This window comes from Gouania willdenowi, chromosome 11 (assembly GCF_900634775.1).
Source record: "Gouania willdenowi chromosome 11, fGouWil2.1, whole genome shotgun sequence".
Taxonomy (NCBI): domain Eukaryota; kingdom Metazoa; phylum Chordata; class Actinopteri; order Blenniiformes; family Gobiesocidae; genus Gouania; species Gouania willdenowi.
Genome location: NC_041054.1, coordinates 5,878,041 through 5,900,475, shown reverse-complemented (window position 1 = coordinate 5,900,475; position 22,435 = coordinate 5,878,041). Strand labels below are relative to the sequence as shown.

The 22,435-nt window shown below is 37.2% G+C and overlaps 1 protein-coding gene across 2 annotated transcripts; it reads left to right on the top strand.

The window, feature by feature from the left end:
- Positions 1 to 1,782: 1,782 nt before the first annotated feature.
- LOC114472142 (zinc transporter 2-like) lies at positions 1,783 to 19,280 on the top strand. 2 transcript variants are annotated; one of them, XM_028461266.1, is made up of 9 exons: positions 1,783 to 1,932; positions 4,425 to 4,591; positions 5,298 to 5,444; positions 6,937 to 7,090; positions 8,613 to 8,773; positions 8,880 to 8,992; positions 16,649 to 16,754; positions 16,830 to 16,964; positions 19,107 to 19,280. In XM_028461266.1, the coding sequence occupies exons 1-9, from the start codon at positions 1,859 to 1,861 to the stop codon at positions 19,157 to 19,159; spliced, it is 1,110 nt and encodes a 369-aa protein (XP_028317067.1). In that variant the 5' UTR covers positions 1,783 to 1,858; the 3' UTR covers positions 19,160 to 19,280. The 2 variants fall into 2 exon arrangements, with proteins under 2 accessions (XP_028317067.1, XP_028317066.1); XM_028461265.1 differs by having other exon boundaries at positions 19,021 to 19,280.
- Positions 19,281 to 22,435: the final 3,155 nt, after the last annotated feature.

The following is a 22,435-nucleotide window of genomic DNA, read 5'->3' as shown; positions in this document are numbered from 1 at the left end:
TATCTGCTGTCAAAATGTCTACAGTTATTTGGAATGTGTCTTTTGAGTGGCCGCTGAAATATTTTTATTTTATTTATTTATTTATTTTACACTTTCGCTTCATTCTTCATTGTAAATGACCAGTGTTGAGAGTTTTCATTCACAAGTCAGAATGAAAACTATTGCCGAAAAACACAGTAGCGTTCAAACGTATTATGTTCATTTTTAGTACGACTAGAGTTTGACAGGTTGTAAATATATATATTATTCTATTATTGGAAATTAAACACTTAGTCCTGGTTCTGCCTTTATTTGATTTTGTCGCCATCTTGTGGTAAGTTAGTTGTGGAACGTCAAACCATGTAGAAAAAAATAAATAAATAAAATATCAGGACCATATTAAATATGATGAAATTGAAACTTCTTCTTTGTTTTCTTTTTGCATTTATACATAGAATTATACTATACTATGAAATAATAAAAAAAAAAAATACTGTATGTAGGTATGGCACATACATACACACACACACACATAAATCTCACAAAGATTGCATTGTAATATCAAAGCAGGCTGATTGGCCAACAAAAATGAGTTTTTTTTTAAATAGATAAATGAAATAAGGCTAGAGCTGTATTTTCTAGGTAGTATATCACCATAAGTTTCTTATATAAAAAAAGGATCTCATCAACTCAGAAAAATATTCCCGATAAAAACAAAAAAAATAGGGCCAATTTTATTTTATTTACTTATTTTAATCTCATCAACTCAGAAAAACAGAACACTTTTTCCTAGAAAAACGGGGCCATTATTTGTTTATTTACTTAGTTTTATCTCATCAACTCAGGAAACCCGAAAGTTTTTCTTCAGTAAATGCAATAAGCTCACGTACAATCACAATCAAAACAATACATAACATTAACAATCAATAATTAAACGAAAAATAAAATAAAAAATAATACATATTTTAGTCAAAAAACTCATTTCCAATAAATTGAGAGATCAGATTTGAATGCACCACAAATATCCCAAACTATGGAGGTAGATTTGTGTCTTTATTATTCAATTTTAAAAAAAATCTTTTCAATTAAAAAAAATCTTTTCAATTAAAAAAAATCTTTTCAATTAAAAAAAGTTTACCTCCATCAAAAAGAAATATTTTCAATCAAAGAAAAAAAAATGTTCAAAAGCAAAAATAAATAAATATTTCAGACCCAAATAATTGCATTTGAACGCTTTTTTTTTTTTTTTTAATTATTAAATAATAAAGACACAAATCTAGCTCCATGCCAAACCAGACTAGATCTTTCTTCTTCTCTTCTTGATTCCCAAATCGGATCGAATCTGTCCAACCTGGCAACACAGAAGCATTGATGAAGCCTTCTGTTTCCACTCAATTCTCTGATTAAAGGCTTTTTTAAAACAAACGGACATGTGATGACACACGAGGGCTCCGCGCACGGCACGGTTACTTCGATTTCACAGCCAGCCCGTGCCGGCTGTTTTAAAGAGATGGGCGGGTCTAACACAACAACAGCTTCTTCCTACCTGTTCTACGTAAATCTGCGGCCGTGACGTTTATTTAGTGTCATTATTAGTCACTCACTTCCAATGCAATCAAGTATTTATTAGTGTGTGACGGATGAATCCTCCTTGTGTGTGTGTTTTTTTTTTTTTTTTTTGCACACGGTGCAAACATAGAGTCACATGTCTGCGGCTCATATTAAAGCAGTTTGCGCCAGCGGGACTTCACTACAGGATTCCCTCTGCATAACAGCACATTCATCTGAATAAATGTTTTTCAGTGTTTGTTTTAAATAGTATTTGCTTTTGAGCAAGTTTTAAACTTTTTTTTGGGGAGGGGGCGTGGAAACATCAACAATGTTTAGAAAAAAGGAGCCTGAGAAGATTCACCTGCTCACTGACACGAGGAACATTTACAGCATGACAGGAAGGTAAGCATTCATCCATCCATTCATCCATTCATCCATCCATTCATCCATCCATTCATCCATCCATTCATCCATCCTAATTCCCATCACACATACTGTTTTTTATTATTTTTTTTACTTACCCAATATTTAGACTTAGGCTTGTAAACTGTCTGACAAACTTAGGAAAACAGTTTATTTTATTTGTGTTGAATATTATAATGAAAGAGAAATGGTTAGAATCTCTTTCTTCAAAGCCTTTTTTTTTTTTTTTTTTTTTTTTTTTTTTGCACACATTCCTTTTGATTCCAAACCTGCTGCTTTTCCACACGATCCAAAAGCTGCACTCAGTCTGCACTCAGGTCATCAGGTCAGTCCTGATGGAGGATGAAGGGAAAGAAACACACACACACACACACACACACACACACACACAGGGAGGTGTGCACAAGGTCAATGCACTGAGGTAGAGTCAGATCCTACAAGCTGGGATGAAGGAATGCTTTTAATTTAAACAGTAAAAGTCAAATAATAAACACCAGTTTGAAAGTTATTTTGTTCATTGCGTGATGCATCTTCTTTTTTTTTTTTTTTTTTTTTTGATCCTTTATTGCAATAATTAACAAACAAAAAGTCATTTTCACAGACAGTTATCAAAAGTACACTGGATTTATATTTATATATATAACACAAAACAGACAAAAAATAAATAAATATGGCATAAATAAAAATGTCACATCCTTTGATGAAATTTGAAATTATATAATTGTGACGTCTACTTAGTCCATTGTCAGACAAAATTTTATTCATGTTTTGCAAGTTATCTCTAATTGTTAATGTTATTTTTTTCCATCATCTAAACTTTTCTCTACCATTCTCAACCAAAGATTTATTCATGATGAATCATCTGTATTACGCATAGAAATATTTTTTTCATCTTATGAGATACAGTACTAAATTAATGTTATGTGTCAATCCAAATATGATATTTGGTATCAATACAAACTGATAATAATAAAGGACGAATATAATGCATTTGGATCATACAATTTAACCCAGAATTGTCTTCCTGGTCAGGTTTCATTTGAAATAAAACTATTGAGATTTATAAAGTATATCCACGGTCCATATCGCCCAGCCCTAGTATCATTTATATTCAGTGGTTCTCAAACTTTAGAGCATAATAATGGAATGAATGGATGATTACACACTTTTATTATTTATTATTTTCCAAATAAGTTGAATGAAACAGTATTTAGTGCCTCCCCAAAAATATTTATATCTATAGTTTTTTTAATTTATTATTATTTCCGGTCATCTCCCTCCTGGTGTGTAACTGTAACTATAGTTTCAGTTCATGTTATAATCAAGATAATTCCCATCATTTTTATTATGTTTATCATTTTTAAACTCAAAATAAACATCATAAAACCACATATTTTTAATGCTTTTGTTTGTTAATTTTGTAATTTCACCCTCAAGTACCCCCTGTAGTGCCATCGCGTACCCCTATGGGTACACGTACCCCAATTTGAGAAACACTGATCTAAATAACCTTTAAAAATAAAATTATTTATATTTGCAACAAGTTTTAAATGTGTATCCAAGCCATTCTGTTTTAATGAATTCAATACATTTGAAGAACAAAGTGTTTTTGTGCTCCAGGTAAACTGATTACATTTTCGTTAATGGTTACTTCAATTACTTTTGATTACGTTTTGTATGTATTTGGCCTAAATCTCCACACAGTAGCTCTAAAGGTAATCTTATCTCGTTTTTTTTTAACAATTATGTGCAAGTGACGTTAGAGGCGACAATGTCAACTGGTGGAAAAACACGACAAAAGGAAAAGGAAAATAGAAAGAAATAGCAGAAGAACACACAAAATGACATAAAACGACAACAATAATACACAAAAAAAACACACAGAAATACACAAAATGAAAGAACGAGACTAAAGGAACACAAAACGACACGGAATTACTCCTAAAATGACACAAAATGCCAAAAGAAAGACAGAAAAACAGATATTCAGCAGTGCATTCACTCCATTTGTTGCGTGTTGCTTGAGTAATAACTTAACTCAGGATTACCACATGTTTGTAGCCTAATTTTGTGCTAGCCCTGCGCTTACTGTAACAAGGTTTAGAGTTAAATAATATTGCCTGCAGCACCATTCAGGAAACATTTGTGATGACTTGTAGAGTTAGTCATGTATTTATTAGTCATTCTAAATTAAAAAACGAATATTTGCTTATGGCAAAAAGCATGACTCTTTTGCAATAAATGCAATTTGAATGTAAATATTTGTTTATCAGAAGGTTTGCTTTGATGGGAATTTCCCGTGAGTGTTTTATTATCTATGAAAATGATCTGACTGTATTTTTGGAATACCTGATTATTCAAAAACTGTTTTTTTTTTTCTATTTCTATAAAAAATCCCAGATTCTTAGAAAAGTTCTAAGAATGTAATTGTTCCAGATAAATCAACAGATGATGTGTGTGTTGTTTGCCAGCGTCCCGAACCAGAAGACGGAAAAGAAAGATGGCGTCGGCCTCGTCAAGCATTGCCATGACAACAGCCGAGCACAAGAGGACCGGGAGATGGAAAAGAAGGTTGCCAGGAGGAGGTTGTACGTGGTCGCCGTCATCTGTCTGATTTTTATGATCGGAGAGATCCTCGGTGAGTCCATAGATGTGTAGATCATAAACAGAATACTTCTTTGGCCCTTCATTTGTGCGTTTCCATATAATAAATAGGGTTGAAAAGGGAATTACCATGGTAACGTAAGCTCGGGAATTTTAATTTTCTTGCAAATTATGTATTGGAATTAAACGGAAATTGGGAGAAACTTTAAAATGACTGATGCTGATATTTTAGATGATGCTAAAATATATTATTTATTTGTATAAGATTTTTTTTATTTTCATTTTGTGAGATAATTAAAATACAATGCACACTTTCAGACAACATACATTGGTACTTCTTTTGCCGCTCACAATTAACGTTTTTATGCTACAAAACAGGAACAAAATACAGGTCAAGTGAATTACTTTAGAAAACTCAAGAAATTAATATATATATATATATATATATATATATATATTTTGCGAGACGTCTGTAGCATTATTGATTCATGCTCAAAGACGTTCCCCAGACCCGGCCTTATTTCATCAGAACTTGTTTTGTTGGAGCCAAATTATTAAATAAACAAACAAATCATAATTTATTCTCACTTATTACTGTTAACAACTAAAATGTGCTTGTAGAACTGTTGTATAAAAGCAATATTAGTGATATTGCTTCATTGAATGTTAATAATGTGTCTCCAGGTCAGAATCCTGTTTCTGTAATATAATAGTAATAACAGTTGCGTGTCTCTCCACAGGTGGATACCTTGCTGGCAGTCTGGCGGTGATGACGGACGCGGCTCACCTCATGGTGGATTTCATGAGCTTCATCATCAGCCTGGTGTCTCTGTGGCTCTCCTCCAGACCTGCCACACACAAACTGAGCTTTGGATGGCACCGTGCAGGTACTCACTGTTCACACCGCTGGGATTCTTTCATGTTTAATGTTTCATTTGGTCTGTGTGTGATGACATGTTGTTGACCTCCATCCCACTGAGCCATCAAGTGAATAGAACTTTTACCAGGAAGCTTTTGTTTGTCTATAAATATACATTTCATCTTTATGTCTAAATATTATCAGGGCTCGTGTTGCCAGGTGATGTAGTTGAAGCTCATTTCCAAACTTCCAACAAACTAACAGATTAACTTCTGGTTATTAACTGTTTTATCCCATTGTGTAACTACCAGTGTTGGGAACGTTCCTTTAAAATAAGTAATTTGTTATAGTTATTCACTACTTGTTCCAAAAAGTAACTGAGTTAGTAATTGAATTACTCCATAATTAAAGTAACTCATTACCAAGGAAAGTAAGTATTTGCGTTACTGTTAAAAAAAAGTTGCTATATGTCAAAGAATTCCGATTTTTTTTTTTAAATGCGTGTGTTGTTGTGAGGTGCTTCATTAAATTTGAGTTGCTTACAACGGATGTCGACAAAGTCTTCTCTCCTGGATATAATGTACACTTCACATGCACGTTCTTGCCTTTTTATCGCCACCTTAAAAATGCCAACTTTTCATCGGACTGCTCCACCCTCGTCATCTCTGCTGCTTCATCAAGTCTGTAGTGGTTGTGTGTGTGTGTGTGTGTGTGTGTGTAAAAACACTGGCTCTGATTGGCTACCATGAAACATGGCGCCGCCTTACCCAGTCATAGTCGCTCACCTTGTTTTTAACCCACCTCTTCACTACGGCTGCGTATGAAGCCAGGGGTGCTTTCGGGTGACAGTTTATTCAATCAATGCATGCAACGCACCGCATTTAATGTTCAGTAACGTTAACGGCGTTATAATCAGTGAGATTACCCCCTTACGGAAAAAAATAACACCGTTACCTAACGTTATTTTAAACGCCGTTGTTCCAAACACTGGTAACTACCTTTTTAAGTCCCTGATTTGGATATTGAAAATGCTTTTCCTGTTTCTTTGGTGAGATGTTTTTTTAAGAAGACACATTGTTTCTAGCCATTCATCTGAGATGAGGTTAGATAAGAAGTCGTGGCATCAGGGCATGTGATGTGCTTTAGCCTGAGGCTGTTCTGACTCAAGATTTTCCCTTTGGTTTAAATATGTAGAGGCTTAAAATTTCAGTTTATCCTTTTTCATTTCTGTATTCATTGTCATTTATGGCTAGTAAACTTCCCTAAATCGTGCTAAACATATAGTACGATTAGTTAGCTATTCCAACAAGTAATTCCCATGTAATTTTTATATTTTGGAATATTTCCCAAATTCCAGAGCTTAAGTTCACCTAGAAATTCACCCAAAATGTCCTTTGTCAACGTTTTAACCACTGCTGATTTAATTATTTTTCAACCAATATTACAAATGCTATAAAATCTTTGTATTAAAGCAATTGAATGGATTTCTTGTTTTCTTTTCCATCTCGTGACCTTGGCAGAGATCCTGGGGGCGCTGTTGTCCATTATCACCATCTGGCTGGTGACTGGAGTTCTGGTCTACCTGGCTGTGGATCGGGTCGTCAGTGACGATTACACCATCGAAGGCGACATCATGCTCATCACCTCCAGCTGTGCTGTGGTGGCCAATTTAATGTGAGTCAAAAACACGTGCAGACAGATGATTTAGTGGATTATTTGTACATGAGATTAGAGTTAGCTTTAGCATACTTAGCATCACATCCAATCCTTTGAAGAAAAAATCCACTGGTACGGAAAAATGGGAATATTTACACAAAACTAGACCTAGAATATGTATTTATTATGAATTTATCATTTAAAAAAACCATGTATTTCACATTGAGATTTTATTTTGTTTTATAGTGAGAAACTATTTAATGAAAGTGCTGAGACTTAACTTAACTTAAGAGGGAAAATTAACTGTCACTGCATGGACAACAACAACAAAAAGGCTAGTGTCCCTGTTTGTTCTAGCTCCCAGGCTAGCGTCTCTGTTTCCCCTAGCTTCCAGGCTAGTGTCCCTGTTTCCCCTAGCTTCCAGGCTAGTGTCCCTGTTTCCCCTAGCTTCCAGGCTAGCGTCCCTGTTTGTCCTAGCTCCCAGGCTAGCGTCCCTGGTTCTCCTAGCTCCCAGGCTAACGTCCCTGGTTCTCCTAGCTCCCAGGCTAGCGTCCCTGGTTCTCCTAGCTGCCAGGCTAGCGTCCCTGTTTCTCCTATCTGCCAGGCTAGCGTCCCTGTTTGTCCTAGCTCTCAGGCTAGCGTCCCAGTTTGTCCTAGCTGTCAGGCTAGCGTCTCAGTTTGTCCTAGCTGTCAGGCTAGCATCTCAGTTTGTCCTAGCTGTCAGGCTAGCGTCCCAGTTTGTCCTAGCTGTCAGGCTAGCGTCCCAGTTTGTTCTAGCTGTCAGGCTAGCGTTCCAGTTTGTCTTAGCTGTCAAGCTAGCGTTCCTGAGTCCCCTAGCTGTCAGGCTAGCGTTCCTGAGTCCCGAAACAGTTCCGGCGGCCTCCCATGAGGCGGCGAGGCCGAGGAGCAGGAGTCCGCAGTGTGGAGCCCATTCCCAATCAGGCCTCCTCCACTATTTAGCTGAGTGCTTGGTCACAGTGTGTTGGCTGTTTCGTTGTGTCACGGCTGAGTGGAGATGTGGACCCAAATGCAAGGAGAAATGGAGGCAGGATGGATGCATAGCGTTCACCCTGCCTAGTGGAGGAGGCCTGATTGGGAATGGGCCACACCTGGGTGAAAACATGACAGTCACCAACCAAGCACACAGACGTCACTGGGGGGTGGAGCCACAAGCAGGAATACCTGAAACACAGACAAGAGTTAAACAAATGACCAGACTCAAACCGAATAAACGAAGACACAGAATAACTTAAAGAGGACCCCAAGGGCTAAATAACAAACAGAACCTGACATATTGTTGTTGATGTGATGTGTTTGTTGCTGATTTGAAATGTTTTTACTGATCATTTTAAAAGTTTTTACTGCTGATTTTAATGTTCTTAAAATGATGTTTAAGCTGTTGGATGTTTTCTGTTGCACTTTTTGATCATGTAAAGCATATTAGGTTGCCTTGTGTATGAAATGCGCTACACAAATGAATTTGCCTTGCCTAAATCAATCAGTCAACCAAAGTCCTCACACTTCCTTCTCGTCTTCGTAGAATGGCGTTCACCCTTCATCAGTCGGGTCACGGCCACAGCCACGGCGGGCTCAGCTCACACGGACACAGTCATGGTCCGAAGAACGAGAAGATTCACGTCCCGATCAGCGACCACTCAAACGAGGAATACGCAGACATGGAGCAAAACCACACCAATCACAGTGAGTCATCGCTAATGCACATTATTTGGCTGTTTCACATCATGACAAATCTTTGATCCTGTTATGAAATAATGCAGTTTATTCAGTAAACTTTGTTGTGTGTCAGAGGGGAGGTCCGCTCAGGCCAATGCGAGTGTGAGAGCAGCGTTTGTGCACGTGGTCGGAGATCTGCTGCAGAGCTTCAGCGTGCTCGTCAGCGCCATCATTATCTTCTTCAAGGTGACTTCTCTTTTTTTCCCACCTGATTATCAGTTCAAATAAGGTCAAGGAGGGGTTATGAAATATGTTAACGGATCACAAACTACGGACCTGATGAGAGGAAAAGGATTTGGACAGAACGTGCACTAGTGTTTTATTCACTGTATTAGGAATAAATTCATATTTATGGCTACATCTACAGCTACAGTTTGGTGAAAATGCATTTGTTTGCATGTTAAGTGCTATATATACAAGTCAAAAATGATTTGATTGATTTAATAAACTAAACAAAAAGCATACAAAGTTCAGTTACGTTAAAAATTTAACTAATGTCTTTTAAACCTGAAAATATTTCAAAAATCGCCAAATTGCTTTTTGTTCTAATTATTTAGGTTAAAGGTGGTGAAATTAAATAATTTTTTTATCAAATATTTTTTTATTGGCTTTTACATTGGGAAGGTACAACGCAACAATATACCAGATGTGCATCAGTGGTAACCCCACAATTGGATCAAACTTGTTACAGTAGAACACAACATAAATCCAGGGAGCATTAAAGGACAAGTCACCCTTCCCTAACGAGACAAATCATTCAATCACGGCCATTCACACCACAAACAACAAGGTGGACAAGACAATCACAAGTCAGGGGTTAAATAATTACAGTTATAAAAAAAAAAAAAAAAAATTTTCACAACAACAAAATTAAAACAAGGAGTAAAAAGAAAATCAAATGAATAAATAAATAGGACAATCAGCAACTCAGTTCATTGTGTTTCAGCTTCAATGTGCAAAGTATCTATATGTCGTAAAACAGGTCGCCAGATTTTATAAAAGACCTGTAAGGAACCATTCAGGGAGAATCTGATTTTCTCAAGTCCCACACATCGCAAAATCTCCTGAATCCATCTATTATGTGTAGGTGGGGATGCATGCGTCCATTTGAGGAGGATGAGCCTCCTCGCAAGCAAGGTAGTGAAAGCAATAATATGTTGTGAGGTTTTAGGCCAATCAAGTGATGGGGGCAATCCAAAAAGAGCGACGAGAGGGTCAGGGTTTACTGTGCGGCTAAGGATCATTCCCAACGTGTCGAAAACGGCACGCCAAAATTCTAAAAGTTTGGGGCACGACCAAAACATGTGCATGTGATCAGCTGGTCCGAGTTTACATCTGTTACAGGAGTCCGCTCTATCTGGATAAATCCTAGCTAACCTTGCATTGGTGAAGTGGCTCCTGTGCAGGATCTTGCACTGTAGGAGTTTGTGCCTAGCGCATATTGAGGATGTGTGAACGAGATTAAGGATACGGCTCCATTGTTCATCAGATATAGTTATCTGGAGATCTCGATCCCAGACAGCTCTCAGGGAATCCAGGGAGGTCGGGTTCATTCTAAAAATTGAATCATATAAGATTGAAGTTAGGGACTTCTGCGTTATTTTTAGACGAAGAAGGGAATCCATCAAGGTCTCAAGGGGGCAATTGGGAAAGTGAGGGAACCGGTTTTGCAAAAAATGCCGGATCTGGAAAAAACGAAATAAATGAGACTGAGGGAGAGTGAATTTTCTTGACAAGTCTGCGAATGAAGGGAAAACACCATCAATATAGAGGTCTTCAAGGGTCTGTAGACCCTTGTTTGACCAAGATTCAAATGCAAGGTCGGAGCAGGATGGGAGGAATAAAGGGTTTCGGAAGACTGGGGCTAATTTCGATAAGGAATGTAGACCAAATTGTTTCCTAAATTGACTCCAAATTTTTAAGGTCTCAGAAACAACAGTGTTCTGTGCTACACGTTTGGTTGGTAGGGGTAACTGTGAGCAAACGATTGACCATAATGCGTTAGGTGAGGAGGCTAGTTCCATGACGGCCCATAGAGGACGCTCCTTGGGAGCAACCTTAACGTTCCAGAAAAGGACTTTATTGACATTGCTAGCCCAGTAGTAACGACGAAGGTCCGGTAAGGCCAAACCTCCAAGGGATTTGGGAAGTTGGAGAGTCGACCTCTTTATGCGAGCTCGTTTGTTACACCATAAAAATGAATTAATCAACTGATCAAGGGTGGAAAAAAAAGATTTGCGGACGAATACCGGGACATGGTCAAAAATATAAAGAAAACGGGGAAGAACTGTCATCTTGATTAGATTGACACGTCCCACAAGAGACAAGGGGATAGTAGACCACCTAGCGAGGTCCGATTTACAGCGTTCGAGTAGTGGTATGAAATTTTTAGCAAATAATTCGGAGAGTGATTTCGTCACAATAATGCCAAGGTATTTTAATCCTTGGGTCGCCTTTCTAAATGAAAAAAGGGAGGATGGGAGGTTCTCTGCAGAGGAGTTAATTGGAAGGTACTCACTTTTGTGCAGGTTAATTTTATAGCCAGACAACCCTCTGAATTGTTCTAAAATATCTAAGATAGCAGGGATGGATGAGGCTGGGTTGGCGACATAAAGCAGAAGGTCATCTGCATATAGGGATAGTTTGTGAGAGATACCAAATCTAGAAATCCCTTCAAATTTCCTTTCGTTACGAAGCCATAGGGCTAAGGGTTCAACTGCAAGAGCGAACAGGGACGGAGAAAGAGGACATCCCTGCCGGGTGCCACGGAATAAGGAAAATGATTTTGATTTTATTCCATTAATATTAATACTAGCCACGGAGGAGGTGTAAAGAAGCTTAATCCATGATATGAAGTTAGGGTTGAAACCAAATTTATGTAAAATAGTGAACAGGTAGCCCCATTCCACACGGTCAAATGCTTTCTCTGCGTCTAGTGATAAAATGATTTCGGCTGGATTACAGTCTGATGAGGAGCATATAATGTTTAACAACCTTCTAGTATTATGAAAAGACTGTCTCCCAGAGACGAAGCCTGTCTGATCTGGGTTTATTAGAGTTGGAGTGACCTTCTGAAGGCGAGTGGCGAGTACTTTGGATAAAATTTTAAAGTCAACATTGAGGAGTGAAATGGGCCTGTAACTGCCACAATGGAGGGGATCTTTGTCCTTCTTAAGCAGCAAGGTTATTGATGCTTCCGAAAATGTAGAAGGTAGTCTCCCATTTGTGAACGCATCATTAAATACCCTCACCAATATAGGAGCTAGCATGTTGGAAAACGTTTTAAAAAATTCTGTGGAGTATCCGTCCGGTCCAGGAGATTTGGAGCTTTGTAAAGAGCTGATAGCCTCTAGGACCTCGGCAACTGCTATGGGGGCTCCCAGATTATTAAATACATCATTGTCTACTTGAGGGTATGGTAAACAGTCCAGAGAATTATGCTTTGACCAAATACAAGAGGAGATCTCAGATGAGTAAAGTGTCGAGTAGTAACAAGAAAAGGTATTACATATTTCCATGGGATCCATTGTGATTGACCCATTCGGAGACATTATTTTGGGTATATGTCTAGAGGCACTGGCGGCTCGGGCTTGGTATGCCAAAAGTTTGCCAGGTTTGTCACCTTGTTCAAAGAAGCTTTGCTTTGTTTGTAAAAGCTGAATCTCCACTTTACTGGTTGACAATAAATCGTGTTGGGATTGTAACTGCAACCTTTCCTTATACAATGCGGCTGAAGGGTTAGTGGCATATTCAGCATCTAAAATATGTATTCTATCTGATAATTCTTTTAATTTAGAGAGTTCTGTTTTTTTAAAATGGGATACAAATGAAATTATCTGCCCACGTAGATAAGCCTTGAAGGAATCCCACAGTATATCACTGCTGATATCAGGCGTGTCATTAATTTCAAAGAAGAAATTTATTTCTTTAGTAAGAAAATCTTTGAATTTAGCTTCCGAAAGCAACTGTGAATTAAATTTCCAGAATTTGTGAGTCTGTCTGCAGGGGGAAAAAGAAATGTCAACTGATGTAGGGGCATGATCGGAAATTACTATACTGTGATATTCACAGGCAACAGTATTGTGCAAAAGCTTATTATCCACCAGGAAAAAATCAATTCGCGAGTAGGTACGGTGAACGTGAGAGAAAAAGGAGAACTCCTTATTAGAAGGGAACCTGGTCCTCCAAGGGTCCACCAGTCCCAATTGGTCAGTATGAAATTTCAAGGTGGCAGCCGATTTTGTTAGTGTGGTCTGTTTTGTAGATGATTTATCAAGAGTTGTATCCTGCAACAGATTAAAATCACCCCCAATAATGATGAGATGGTCTGATAGATTAGGCAGAGAGGAAAAAAATTTGGATATAAATTTTTCGTCGTCCCATGTGGGAGCATACACCGAAGCCAGAACCACAGGAGTATTCTGCAATTTGCCCGAGACTATAACAAAGCGTCCATTAGGATCACATATAGTGACAGACGGTTCAAAAGTGATGTCCCTGTGTATAACAATCGCAGCACCCCTCACCCTCTCAGTAAAACCAGAGTGAAACACGTGACCCATCCAAGCTCTTTTCAAACGAGAAATTTCAGAATTGCGAAGGTGAGTTTCCTGTAAGAAGCACAGATCCCCCCTAAGGTGTTGTAGGTGCGATATTACCTTGTTGGCCTTGACAACATTGTTCATTCCCTTGACATTCCATGAAACAAAGCGGATAGTCCTACCAGACATCAAAATGGACCTTCAGAGTTGGCTGAACGAGCTGTAAAAAGAAAAGAAAAAAAAGAAAAAAAAAAAAAAAAAAAAAAAAAAAAGAAAAAAAAAGTGGGGGGGGGGGGAGGGGGGGCACAATACAAAAAACTGGACTCCCAAAGACATACACACACATTCATTCAAAACAAGTAAGTCCCTTGGGAAAACAAAACTCCTGTATCGTACAAGATACAAAACTCTTCCTCCTATTCCGGTCACTCCGGCTCCAGTCACTCCCGCTCCCATTGCAGCAGGGAACATACAGAGAATGAACCCCTAGAACAAGGTATAGCAACTGCTTAGCAGCGAGTGTGAAATTAAGCCCATCTAAGGCAACAAGGTTTCCACGGTAAGAACTAAATATTATAACATCCAAAATATAATGTAATAAAATAGAAATTAAATAAATATATAAATTGAAGAGGTAATCGTGTCAAAATTAGTATAAAATAGCTGCTTAAAGTGTTCGTAAGATGTAGAACTTGGAATGTGCAGGTAATAACATTATACATGAATGGATTAACAGGTTATCTGCAAAATGAAATATTCAATCAGTATATGTATATTAATTCACCATTGAATCTGTAAAATAGTGTAGATATATATAGAGAGAGATAACATTCCTCCTGAAAATGTATATTTGTGAAAAGCATATACTGGGCAAAGCAGACCTGGAAAAGTACAACACCCAGTAAATTAAATGAACTGAGCTTCAGTACCGATTCCCGCCACCAGGTGGGAAAGCTCAGCAGGTCAACACCGCATTAGTAATGAAAAGAGAAAAGAGGGGAAAAAAAAAAAAACTTCAGTGTGTCCTGTGCAGATCTCACTAAGAATGCTTGGCAGCAAGGTATTCTTCAGCATCCTTCACGGACGGCAGCCGCAGTCTTTCCCCTCCCTCCGTAGTGATCAGAAGCTTGGCCGGGTAGAAAAGTGAAGGTTTCAGCCCCCGCTTATACAGCTGCTGCATGACGTCCCGGTATGCGACCCGCTGCTCCATCACCTCGAGGGTGTAGTCTTCATAAAGTCCGATGGGCTTACCAAGATACTGCATGTCAGATCTTCTTTTCCGGGCCTCTCGAATCACTCTCTCCTTAGTCTGAAAACTGTGAAACCTGATTATCACTGGCCTTGGTCTTTCGCCTTGCTTCGGCTTTGGGGCCAGGGATCGATGCGCACGATCCAAAACAGGGGGGGTTGGCAGAGTATCCTTTCCCATAAGCTCGTGCAGAAGGGAGGCAAAAAAGGTCGTTGGTTGAGGGCCCTCGATTGACTCTGGCAGCCCCACAATGCGGATGTTATTCCGCCGGCTACGTGACTCCAAATCCGCGGCTTTGGCTTTTAGCTTAGCATTGCTAGCAGTTAGCTCTGCACACTTAGTCTCCAACGAGTCCAAACGATCGCTCACCAAGTTCGCATTAGCTTCCAGTGATGAGATGCTCTGCCCGTGAGCGTTCAGGGTAGTTTGCACAATGTCCAGCTTTGACTCTAGTGCAGAGATAGTGGTTCTAAATTCCACGGACAAGGCAGCCCTATGCTCCTCCAGTAGGCCAGTGAGCGCGGCCATTGTAACACTGCCATCCATCGTGCTATCCTTGGGCAGAGAATCCTTCCGAAGCTGCTGTTGTTTTGCTGTCCTGGAAGTCATTTCAGTGTCAAAACATCAATGCTTACGGTGTTTTCCAATTAAAAAGGGGTAATTCTAGAGATATAATGCAATGAGTTCAGGAGCGGGAGAAAACGTGTCTACTCCTCATCCACCATTACCGGAACTCAAATTAAATAATTTTAAAAAAAATCGATGATGAAATTTGAAAACAAACCAAAGAACAGAAATAAAGGTACTTAAGTCAAAAGTAGAACTGAAAAGAAGACAATTTTCTTAAAATTAATATAAATGCTGGATCATTTAGTTTGTCCTGTTTTGAAGTAAATATCACCGACAAAACCAAAGAATTACAAAGTTTTGTGTAATTGAAAAATACTTACTTTTACTGGCATTTGTTTATTTGTTTGTTTGTCTGTTAGCGAATTTTGACAAGATTTTAACCAAATGCACATAATGACTCTAAATACATAAAATGATATAAAAATATGCAAAACTTACATCAAAAATGCACAAAAAATACACACAAAATTACTCCACAAATACATAAAACTACAGCAAAAATACACACAAAATTGCTCCAAAAAGTGGACTATAAATAAATATGTTTATTTGTTTGTCTTGTTGGCAGGATTACGTCAAAAAGTACTTACTGAATTTTGACGAGATTTTAACCAAAGACAGACTTTACGCCATGGAATATTCCATTAATTTTTTAATTGGATCCAGATCAATATCCTGATTTAAAAATCAATTTGAAACATCTAAAATCCCTCATTATTGTTGAAATTTCAAAAATTCATATTTTGGTTTGTAATTCACCGATTTTTCAAAAACCTACAGTCAGTTTTGTCTTTCCTGAATTACCCCACGGAGGTGGGATCATTTAAATCGGATTTGGATTGCGAATTTCATCGTGATTTTTCTGTATTGTTATTAATGGGGATAGACATTTCTTCCAAGCCTTTAAAGTGTGAATGATCACGGTACCATGATCAGGATAAACTGATGCAGATAACTGCCAATATCTGACAAAGAGGAGATCTGGTGCTTGGCCTAGGTTTGTGCTCTTTAAGTGCTCTTGTTTCCAGTGCATCATTGAATTAGAATAAATATTTCCGGCTTAATTTTCACCTTTGCTCTCATGCTTTGCTCCAAACAAACGTTCCCTTCAGCGATGTGGAGCAACACAAAGATAGATTTATTTGCAGCAGGACTGCTGTTGTCCCTATTGCCAATCACATGGTGCAACCTTTCCCCCGGGGTGTTCTTTTTTCCTACATTATCAGCCTCTCATCTATAAAATAGACTTGATTCTCGTTGTCTTTCAAATAGCATGTGAGCAACACTATTAGATAGTTACACATTCTTTTGTTATCAGGCTGTTAGCAACGTTTTTGGGGAACTAATTAAAATCAGCTCATCTACAGACGACGACCAGGTCTAATGATGATCTTTTTTTCTGACTTGTTCTCAATGTTCCAGCCTGAATATAAGATCGCCGACCCCATCTGCACCTTCCTCTTCTCACTTCTGGTTCTTTGCACCACCTTCACCATCATGCGAGACATCCTCGTTGTCCTGATGGAAGGTGAGGCTGTCATTAAGGAACTTGTTTTGAGATACATCAGATTTCCTTAAGTGTTTAATATTTTGTTTCCATCAGGTACACCAGCAGGAGTGAACTACAACGTTGTGCGAGAGCAGCTGTTGTCTGTGAAGGGAGTCACAGCTGTTCATAACCTGCACATCTGGGCTCTCACCATGAACCAGGCAGTGTTAACTGCACATGTAGCAATAGGTGAGGAAGGAAATCACTGTTTGGTAATGATGCATGATTTACTAAGTTTTGAGTTCTTGGAAATTACTGTCTTTCCAATATATTTTTCATTTCTAAAGAGCATTTTGTCATATTTATCTGCATGGTTACAGTAACAAAGAGCCTTTTTCTTTAAAGCCATTAGGGATGATACTTTTTTATCAGATAAAAACAGTGTAAGTCTCATAGGTCAATAAATCAAAGACAATTTGTTAGAAAAAAGAGGTAAAAGTTATAAATTGCTGCTTGAAACTTTGTTTTGATCTCCATTCTCCACTCTAAACAGTTTTGTGCATTGCATTGTGGGATGTGGAGTCCCGTAGACAGATCCATAGAAGAGTTTTCCTTTTTATGTCATTCTTACCGTGATTTCTTGAAGCTTGAAGCCGCTCGCAATGCATCATGGGGCGGTTGAATATGATTAGTGTGCCCATCGTCCATACTTGGAAAATGTCCAAATACAGTATACATCAGGGTATTTTTTGCGCACTAAATCTTTCCATACTATCCAATTGGAACGCACTACAGTACATACTCATTTTGACGTCAAACTTAGTATGAGTAGTAGGGTTGGGGTCAATTACATTTTTCAGTTACAATTATGTTTTCAATTATCCATGTTCAATCACAATTCAATTACGATTGCAGTGACCAGCATTTTTTCCAATTACAATTCAATTACGATGATTTTTTTTATCCTCAGAATGTCAATCACAATTACGTTCTGAATTACTAAAGTTAAATTACAATTAATCTAAATTACTGAGCCTGAAATTAATAACCTAATAAAAGTTAACGTTCCTCTTGTGTTAGCTTTCTGTTAGCATCTCTTATGATAACGGGTCCTAAATCAGCTGTAAAACATATTAAAAACAAATATCTATCATGTAATTTATTTCCTATTTATTATTCTATCCTAATATTTTTGGTGTGGGCATCTGAGTCTTTTATGTGCCAGTATACGCCTCTATTTTTATTTTTTTAAAATGTGGGAACGCTTGATGTTAAAGATATTTTATTAATTGTTAACTACATGTGTGTAGAACTGTACATAGAACTGTAACATGGTTCCCCAGTTTTGCGTTAAATTATAGTTGACAATTTTTCTAGAATTTTCATGGCAATTACAGTTACAAAGTAAATTATCTGAACTCAATTACAATTTAATTATTTGATTGACAGCAACAGATTTTTACTACGCCATAATTTTGATTATGACACAATTACATTTATTAATGACCTCAACCCTGACGTTAATATGCGATTTCGAGCACAGATTATATCATTGCATCATATATTATAATCATCCAGATATTAGAGTTTTAGGTTTACGAGTTTTACTGAATTATTTGAAAATGGTCAGAGGCATTAGTTGTCAACGTCATGGTAAACGCTGGCACTCGTTCATTAACACAATACAGTAGAATCATAAGAAGTAAGCATGAATAATTAATTAGTGATGGTATAAATCATAGAATAGAATAGAATAAAGTTTATTACCATATGCACATGCCAAAAAAGAACAGGTACAACAAAATTATTGTGCATGTCCCAGAGTCAGATTGAAATTTTTTATTTTTTTTTTACAAACAAAAAATAATAATAAATAAATTTCACCTAAGTTTAATTTACATATTGCACATAGGAGAGTGGTTTTAGACTGTTTTATAGATGTTTAGCTCAGGGGTTCACAACTGGTCTCACCCTGGGACCCACATTTTTCCACGGCCATTTAATCATGACCCACGCTTTTCAAAAATAGCTGTTGAAAACACACATTCTCTTTTTAATACATAAATCTATATATGGTATTTTCCAGTGCAGCATGAATTTCACAGGATGTCTGTCAAAAGAAAAGTTTTTTTGAAAATAAAAGACAAGTCCAACATGAGAGACTAAGTATTTATTTATTTTTCACCAGCTGTTTGCGACCCACTGAGTACAGGTCCGCGACCCACTTTTGGGTCCCGACCCACCAGTTGAGAATAGCTGGTTTAGCCCAAGGTTTTTAACGATTCCCTCTGTCCTCTTCTCACAGATGATTCAGTGGATGCTCAGACTGTCCTCAGAGAAATGACACAGGCCTGTTTTTCCAACTTTAACTTCCACTCTGTCACCATTCAGATGGAAAGGGAGGCGGACCTGAGGCCGGACTGCACCCTGTGTGTGGACCCTAAGTAGTAGCAAGCAACCCCCCCACACCCCCCCACACCCCCCTTCATCAGATCCCATCAACAACACAAAGAACACATTGCCCCTGTTGTTGCTGAGATGTGATGAGATGATGATGATGATAACATGGCCTTGTGGGTTGTTGACTTACTGTTACATCAGTGACATGTCTGATGTTTGGTCAGATACACAGTATTGCTTTTTAAATGCACTTTTTTTTTTTTTTTTGTTGATCAAACTTAAAGAAAAAATAATAATGTGTGTATGAACTATATCTTTCTTTTTACCAAGTTTGAAGTTGCCTAGTTTCACGGAACGTTACATTTTGTTAAATCAGACACTGGATGTGCAGCTTGCAGACATCTGACCAGTACTGTATGCATACACGATGATGATGCTGCTGTAAATGATGTTTTTTCTCTGCTTTTGTAGCTGCTGTAACATACAACATGCAATTACCTGTTCAATAAAACAGTTTTTTTAAATAACTTTTTTTGTTATATGTTACATGAATTAACAATTCCAAAATTCAATTTAAAAAAAAAAAAAAATGTTAGTATGTCCAGAATTAAAGTCTAATATACTGTAACTGTCATCTTTTTGGGTTTTTTTCCTTCCTAAAAATATTATTTCATGATCTTGTCTATTGTATTGTATCGTCCCATCCCTAGCATTGAGTTACCAGGCCAAATATGAGCACATTTACTGTACATTTAATGTTGACTTAAATGGAGATTGATAATGAGTCCCAATCAATGCTCCAAAAAGAGAAAATGGGGTGGAATAGAAACTGTTAACTCCTCCTACACCATTTGTCCGATTTTGACGACTACGCTATCAAAAAATTCAGAAAGTTCCCAAAATGTATGCTATCACTTTTATATAGTTCGTAACTTTTAAACTTTTTGACTTATTAAATGTTTTGTTACCCATTCATTTCTATTGGCAATATTAAGCCATTCATCCCCAGCCATTCTTCAACTGATTTTGACCGTTTTACCTTTAGCATGTTTAGCTACTACCTTCAACACATTTCAACCTTATTGCTAATTTTCAGCTAATGCTGGGTTATTGCTAATGCTAGGTTAATGTTAACATTAGGCTAATGCCAACGCTAGATTAATATTAACGCAGACTAATGCTAACATTAGGTTAATGCTTATGCTAGGTTAGTGCTAATTCTAGTTTAATGATATTGCTAGGCTAATGCTAAGGTTAGGCTGATGATAATGCTCGGTTAATGCCAATGCTAGGCTAATGTTAACATTAGGCTAATGCTAATGCTGGATTAATGCTAATGCTAGGTTAATGCTAACACTAGTTTAATGCTAACACTAGGTTGACGCTAAAGCTAGGTTAATGCTAATGCTAGACTGATGCTAGGTTAGTGCTAATGCTAGGTTCATGCTTTTGCTGGGTTAGGCTGATGCTGATGCTAAGGTTAATGCTAATGCTACTTAATGCTATTGTTAGCTAATTAATACTAATGCTAGCTATTACTAATGCTGGCTGATGCTAATGCTGATGCTAATTAACACTAGCTAATACTAGTGCTAATACAAGTTTATGCTAATGCTAACTAATGCTAAGCTAATGCAATGCGACGTGGGCCAGCATCTGCATCCTCACTTGCATTTTCTTCAGGAAATGCAAATATTCTAGCTTGGATTTGAATTTTGAACAGCAGGAAATATAGACTAATAATGTATATGTTGATATAGTCATGATATATTTTATGCTGGTACAAACCCACAATAACCAATAAGAATTAAAATCTGTACATTTTTGTCACACTCGGCTTCTCAGTATCACTTTAACAAACGATCCTTAACATTTTACATTTTTGCAACGAGCTGCTGATTGAAATGTCAAGTTCAGTGCATGTGATTAGTATTGATTCCATCTGCAGGCCTTTCTTTTCTACTGTACTAATATTCATTTGTGAATTAGCCGGAAGTGTCTGAATGAACTTTAGCACACACGCTACTGTCAGAGAGAACCATTGTACTCGGACCTCAGGGGAGAACAGATCAGTGCCTATTTAATGAAAGCATGAGTAATGTAGTAGGTGGCTAGCTAATGTTCACACACGTTTCTACACTTTCTCACACAAAGAATGGCTGTTTCCTCCACGTGTGTCAAAGGTCTTCATCACCTTAATCTGCCCTTCTACGATGTCTTTGCTCCACACACTTAGGTTTCTTCTTTTTTGTGTGTGTTTGGCCTGTAATAGACTAAGTACAGTTTCAGGGTGTTACTGTAAAGTGACAAATAAAGGTTGAATTTATTACATGGTGTAACGCAGACATGGACACTTGTGCCATACCCAAAGTAAATGCAGAAAATGACAACAAAAATAAAAACCGCTGAAATCAACAAAACATTATAACTCCAAAAAATATACACAAAATTACTGAAAAATATGCAAGAGGACGACAAAACCTTTAAAAAAAAATATTAAAAAAAATCACACAATTACTCTATACACACACACAAGACAAGTCCTAAATTACACAAAAATAACATGAAAAATTACAACTAAAATACAGGAAAATATGCAAGAATATACAAAACAAAAAATCCACATTAATAATGTACAAAACAAAAAAATCCACATTAATAATACACAAAATGACCCCAAAACCTACTAAATTATTAAAAATTAAACAAAACCAAAACAAGTGACTACAAAAAATACACAACATTAATATACAAAAATGACCCCAAAAACCACAAAATTACAAAAATGTAACAAAACAAAAATACACAACAATAAAACACAAAACTGACTCCAAAAAAGTACTGAAAATTAAACACAACAAAAACAGAAGTGACTTAAAAAAAGACATAACAATAATACACAAACATGACCCAAAGAACCACAAAATTACTCAAATTACACAAAACATAAACCAAAACAACGAAAATGACAAAATCAGAACAAAAACGTGTTAAATGTCGGGTTGGTCATTATTCTAAATATTAATGCTGATGATCTCATTTTTATTTTTTGATGAAAATTTAATGAATTTTAGTCCTGATTTAGTCATTATTTGCACGTATAGTCTGGTTTCAATCAGGTGACTAAATCTACCACATTCTTTGACCAAAGCTATAATGACAGATGATAGTAGATTAAAGGAAGAACCTATGCTGGAGTTTTGAGTGCTTCTGTTAATAAAAAAAAATCACATTTTAAAGTTTAAAGTTTATCTGCACAGAACATCTCAGATCCAGCAACATCCTGCAAATCAATGAGGCTGGTGTGAATTTACAGACAT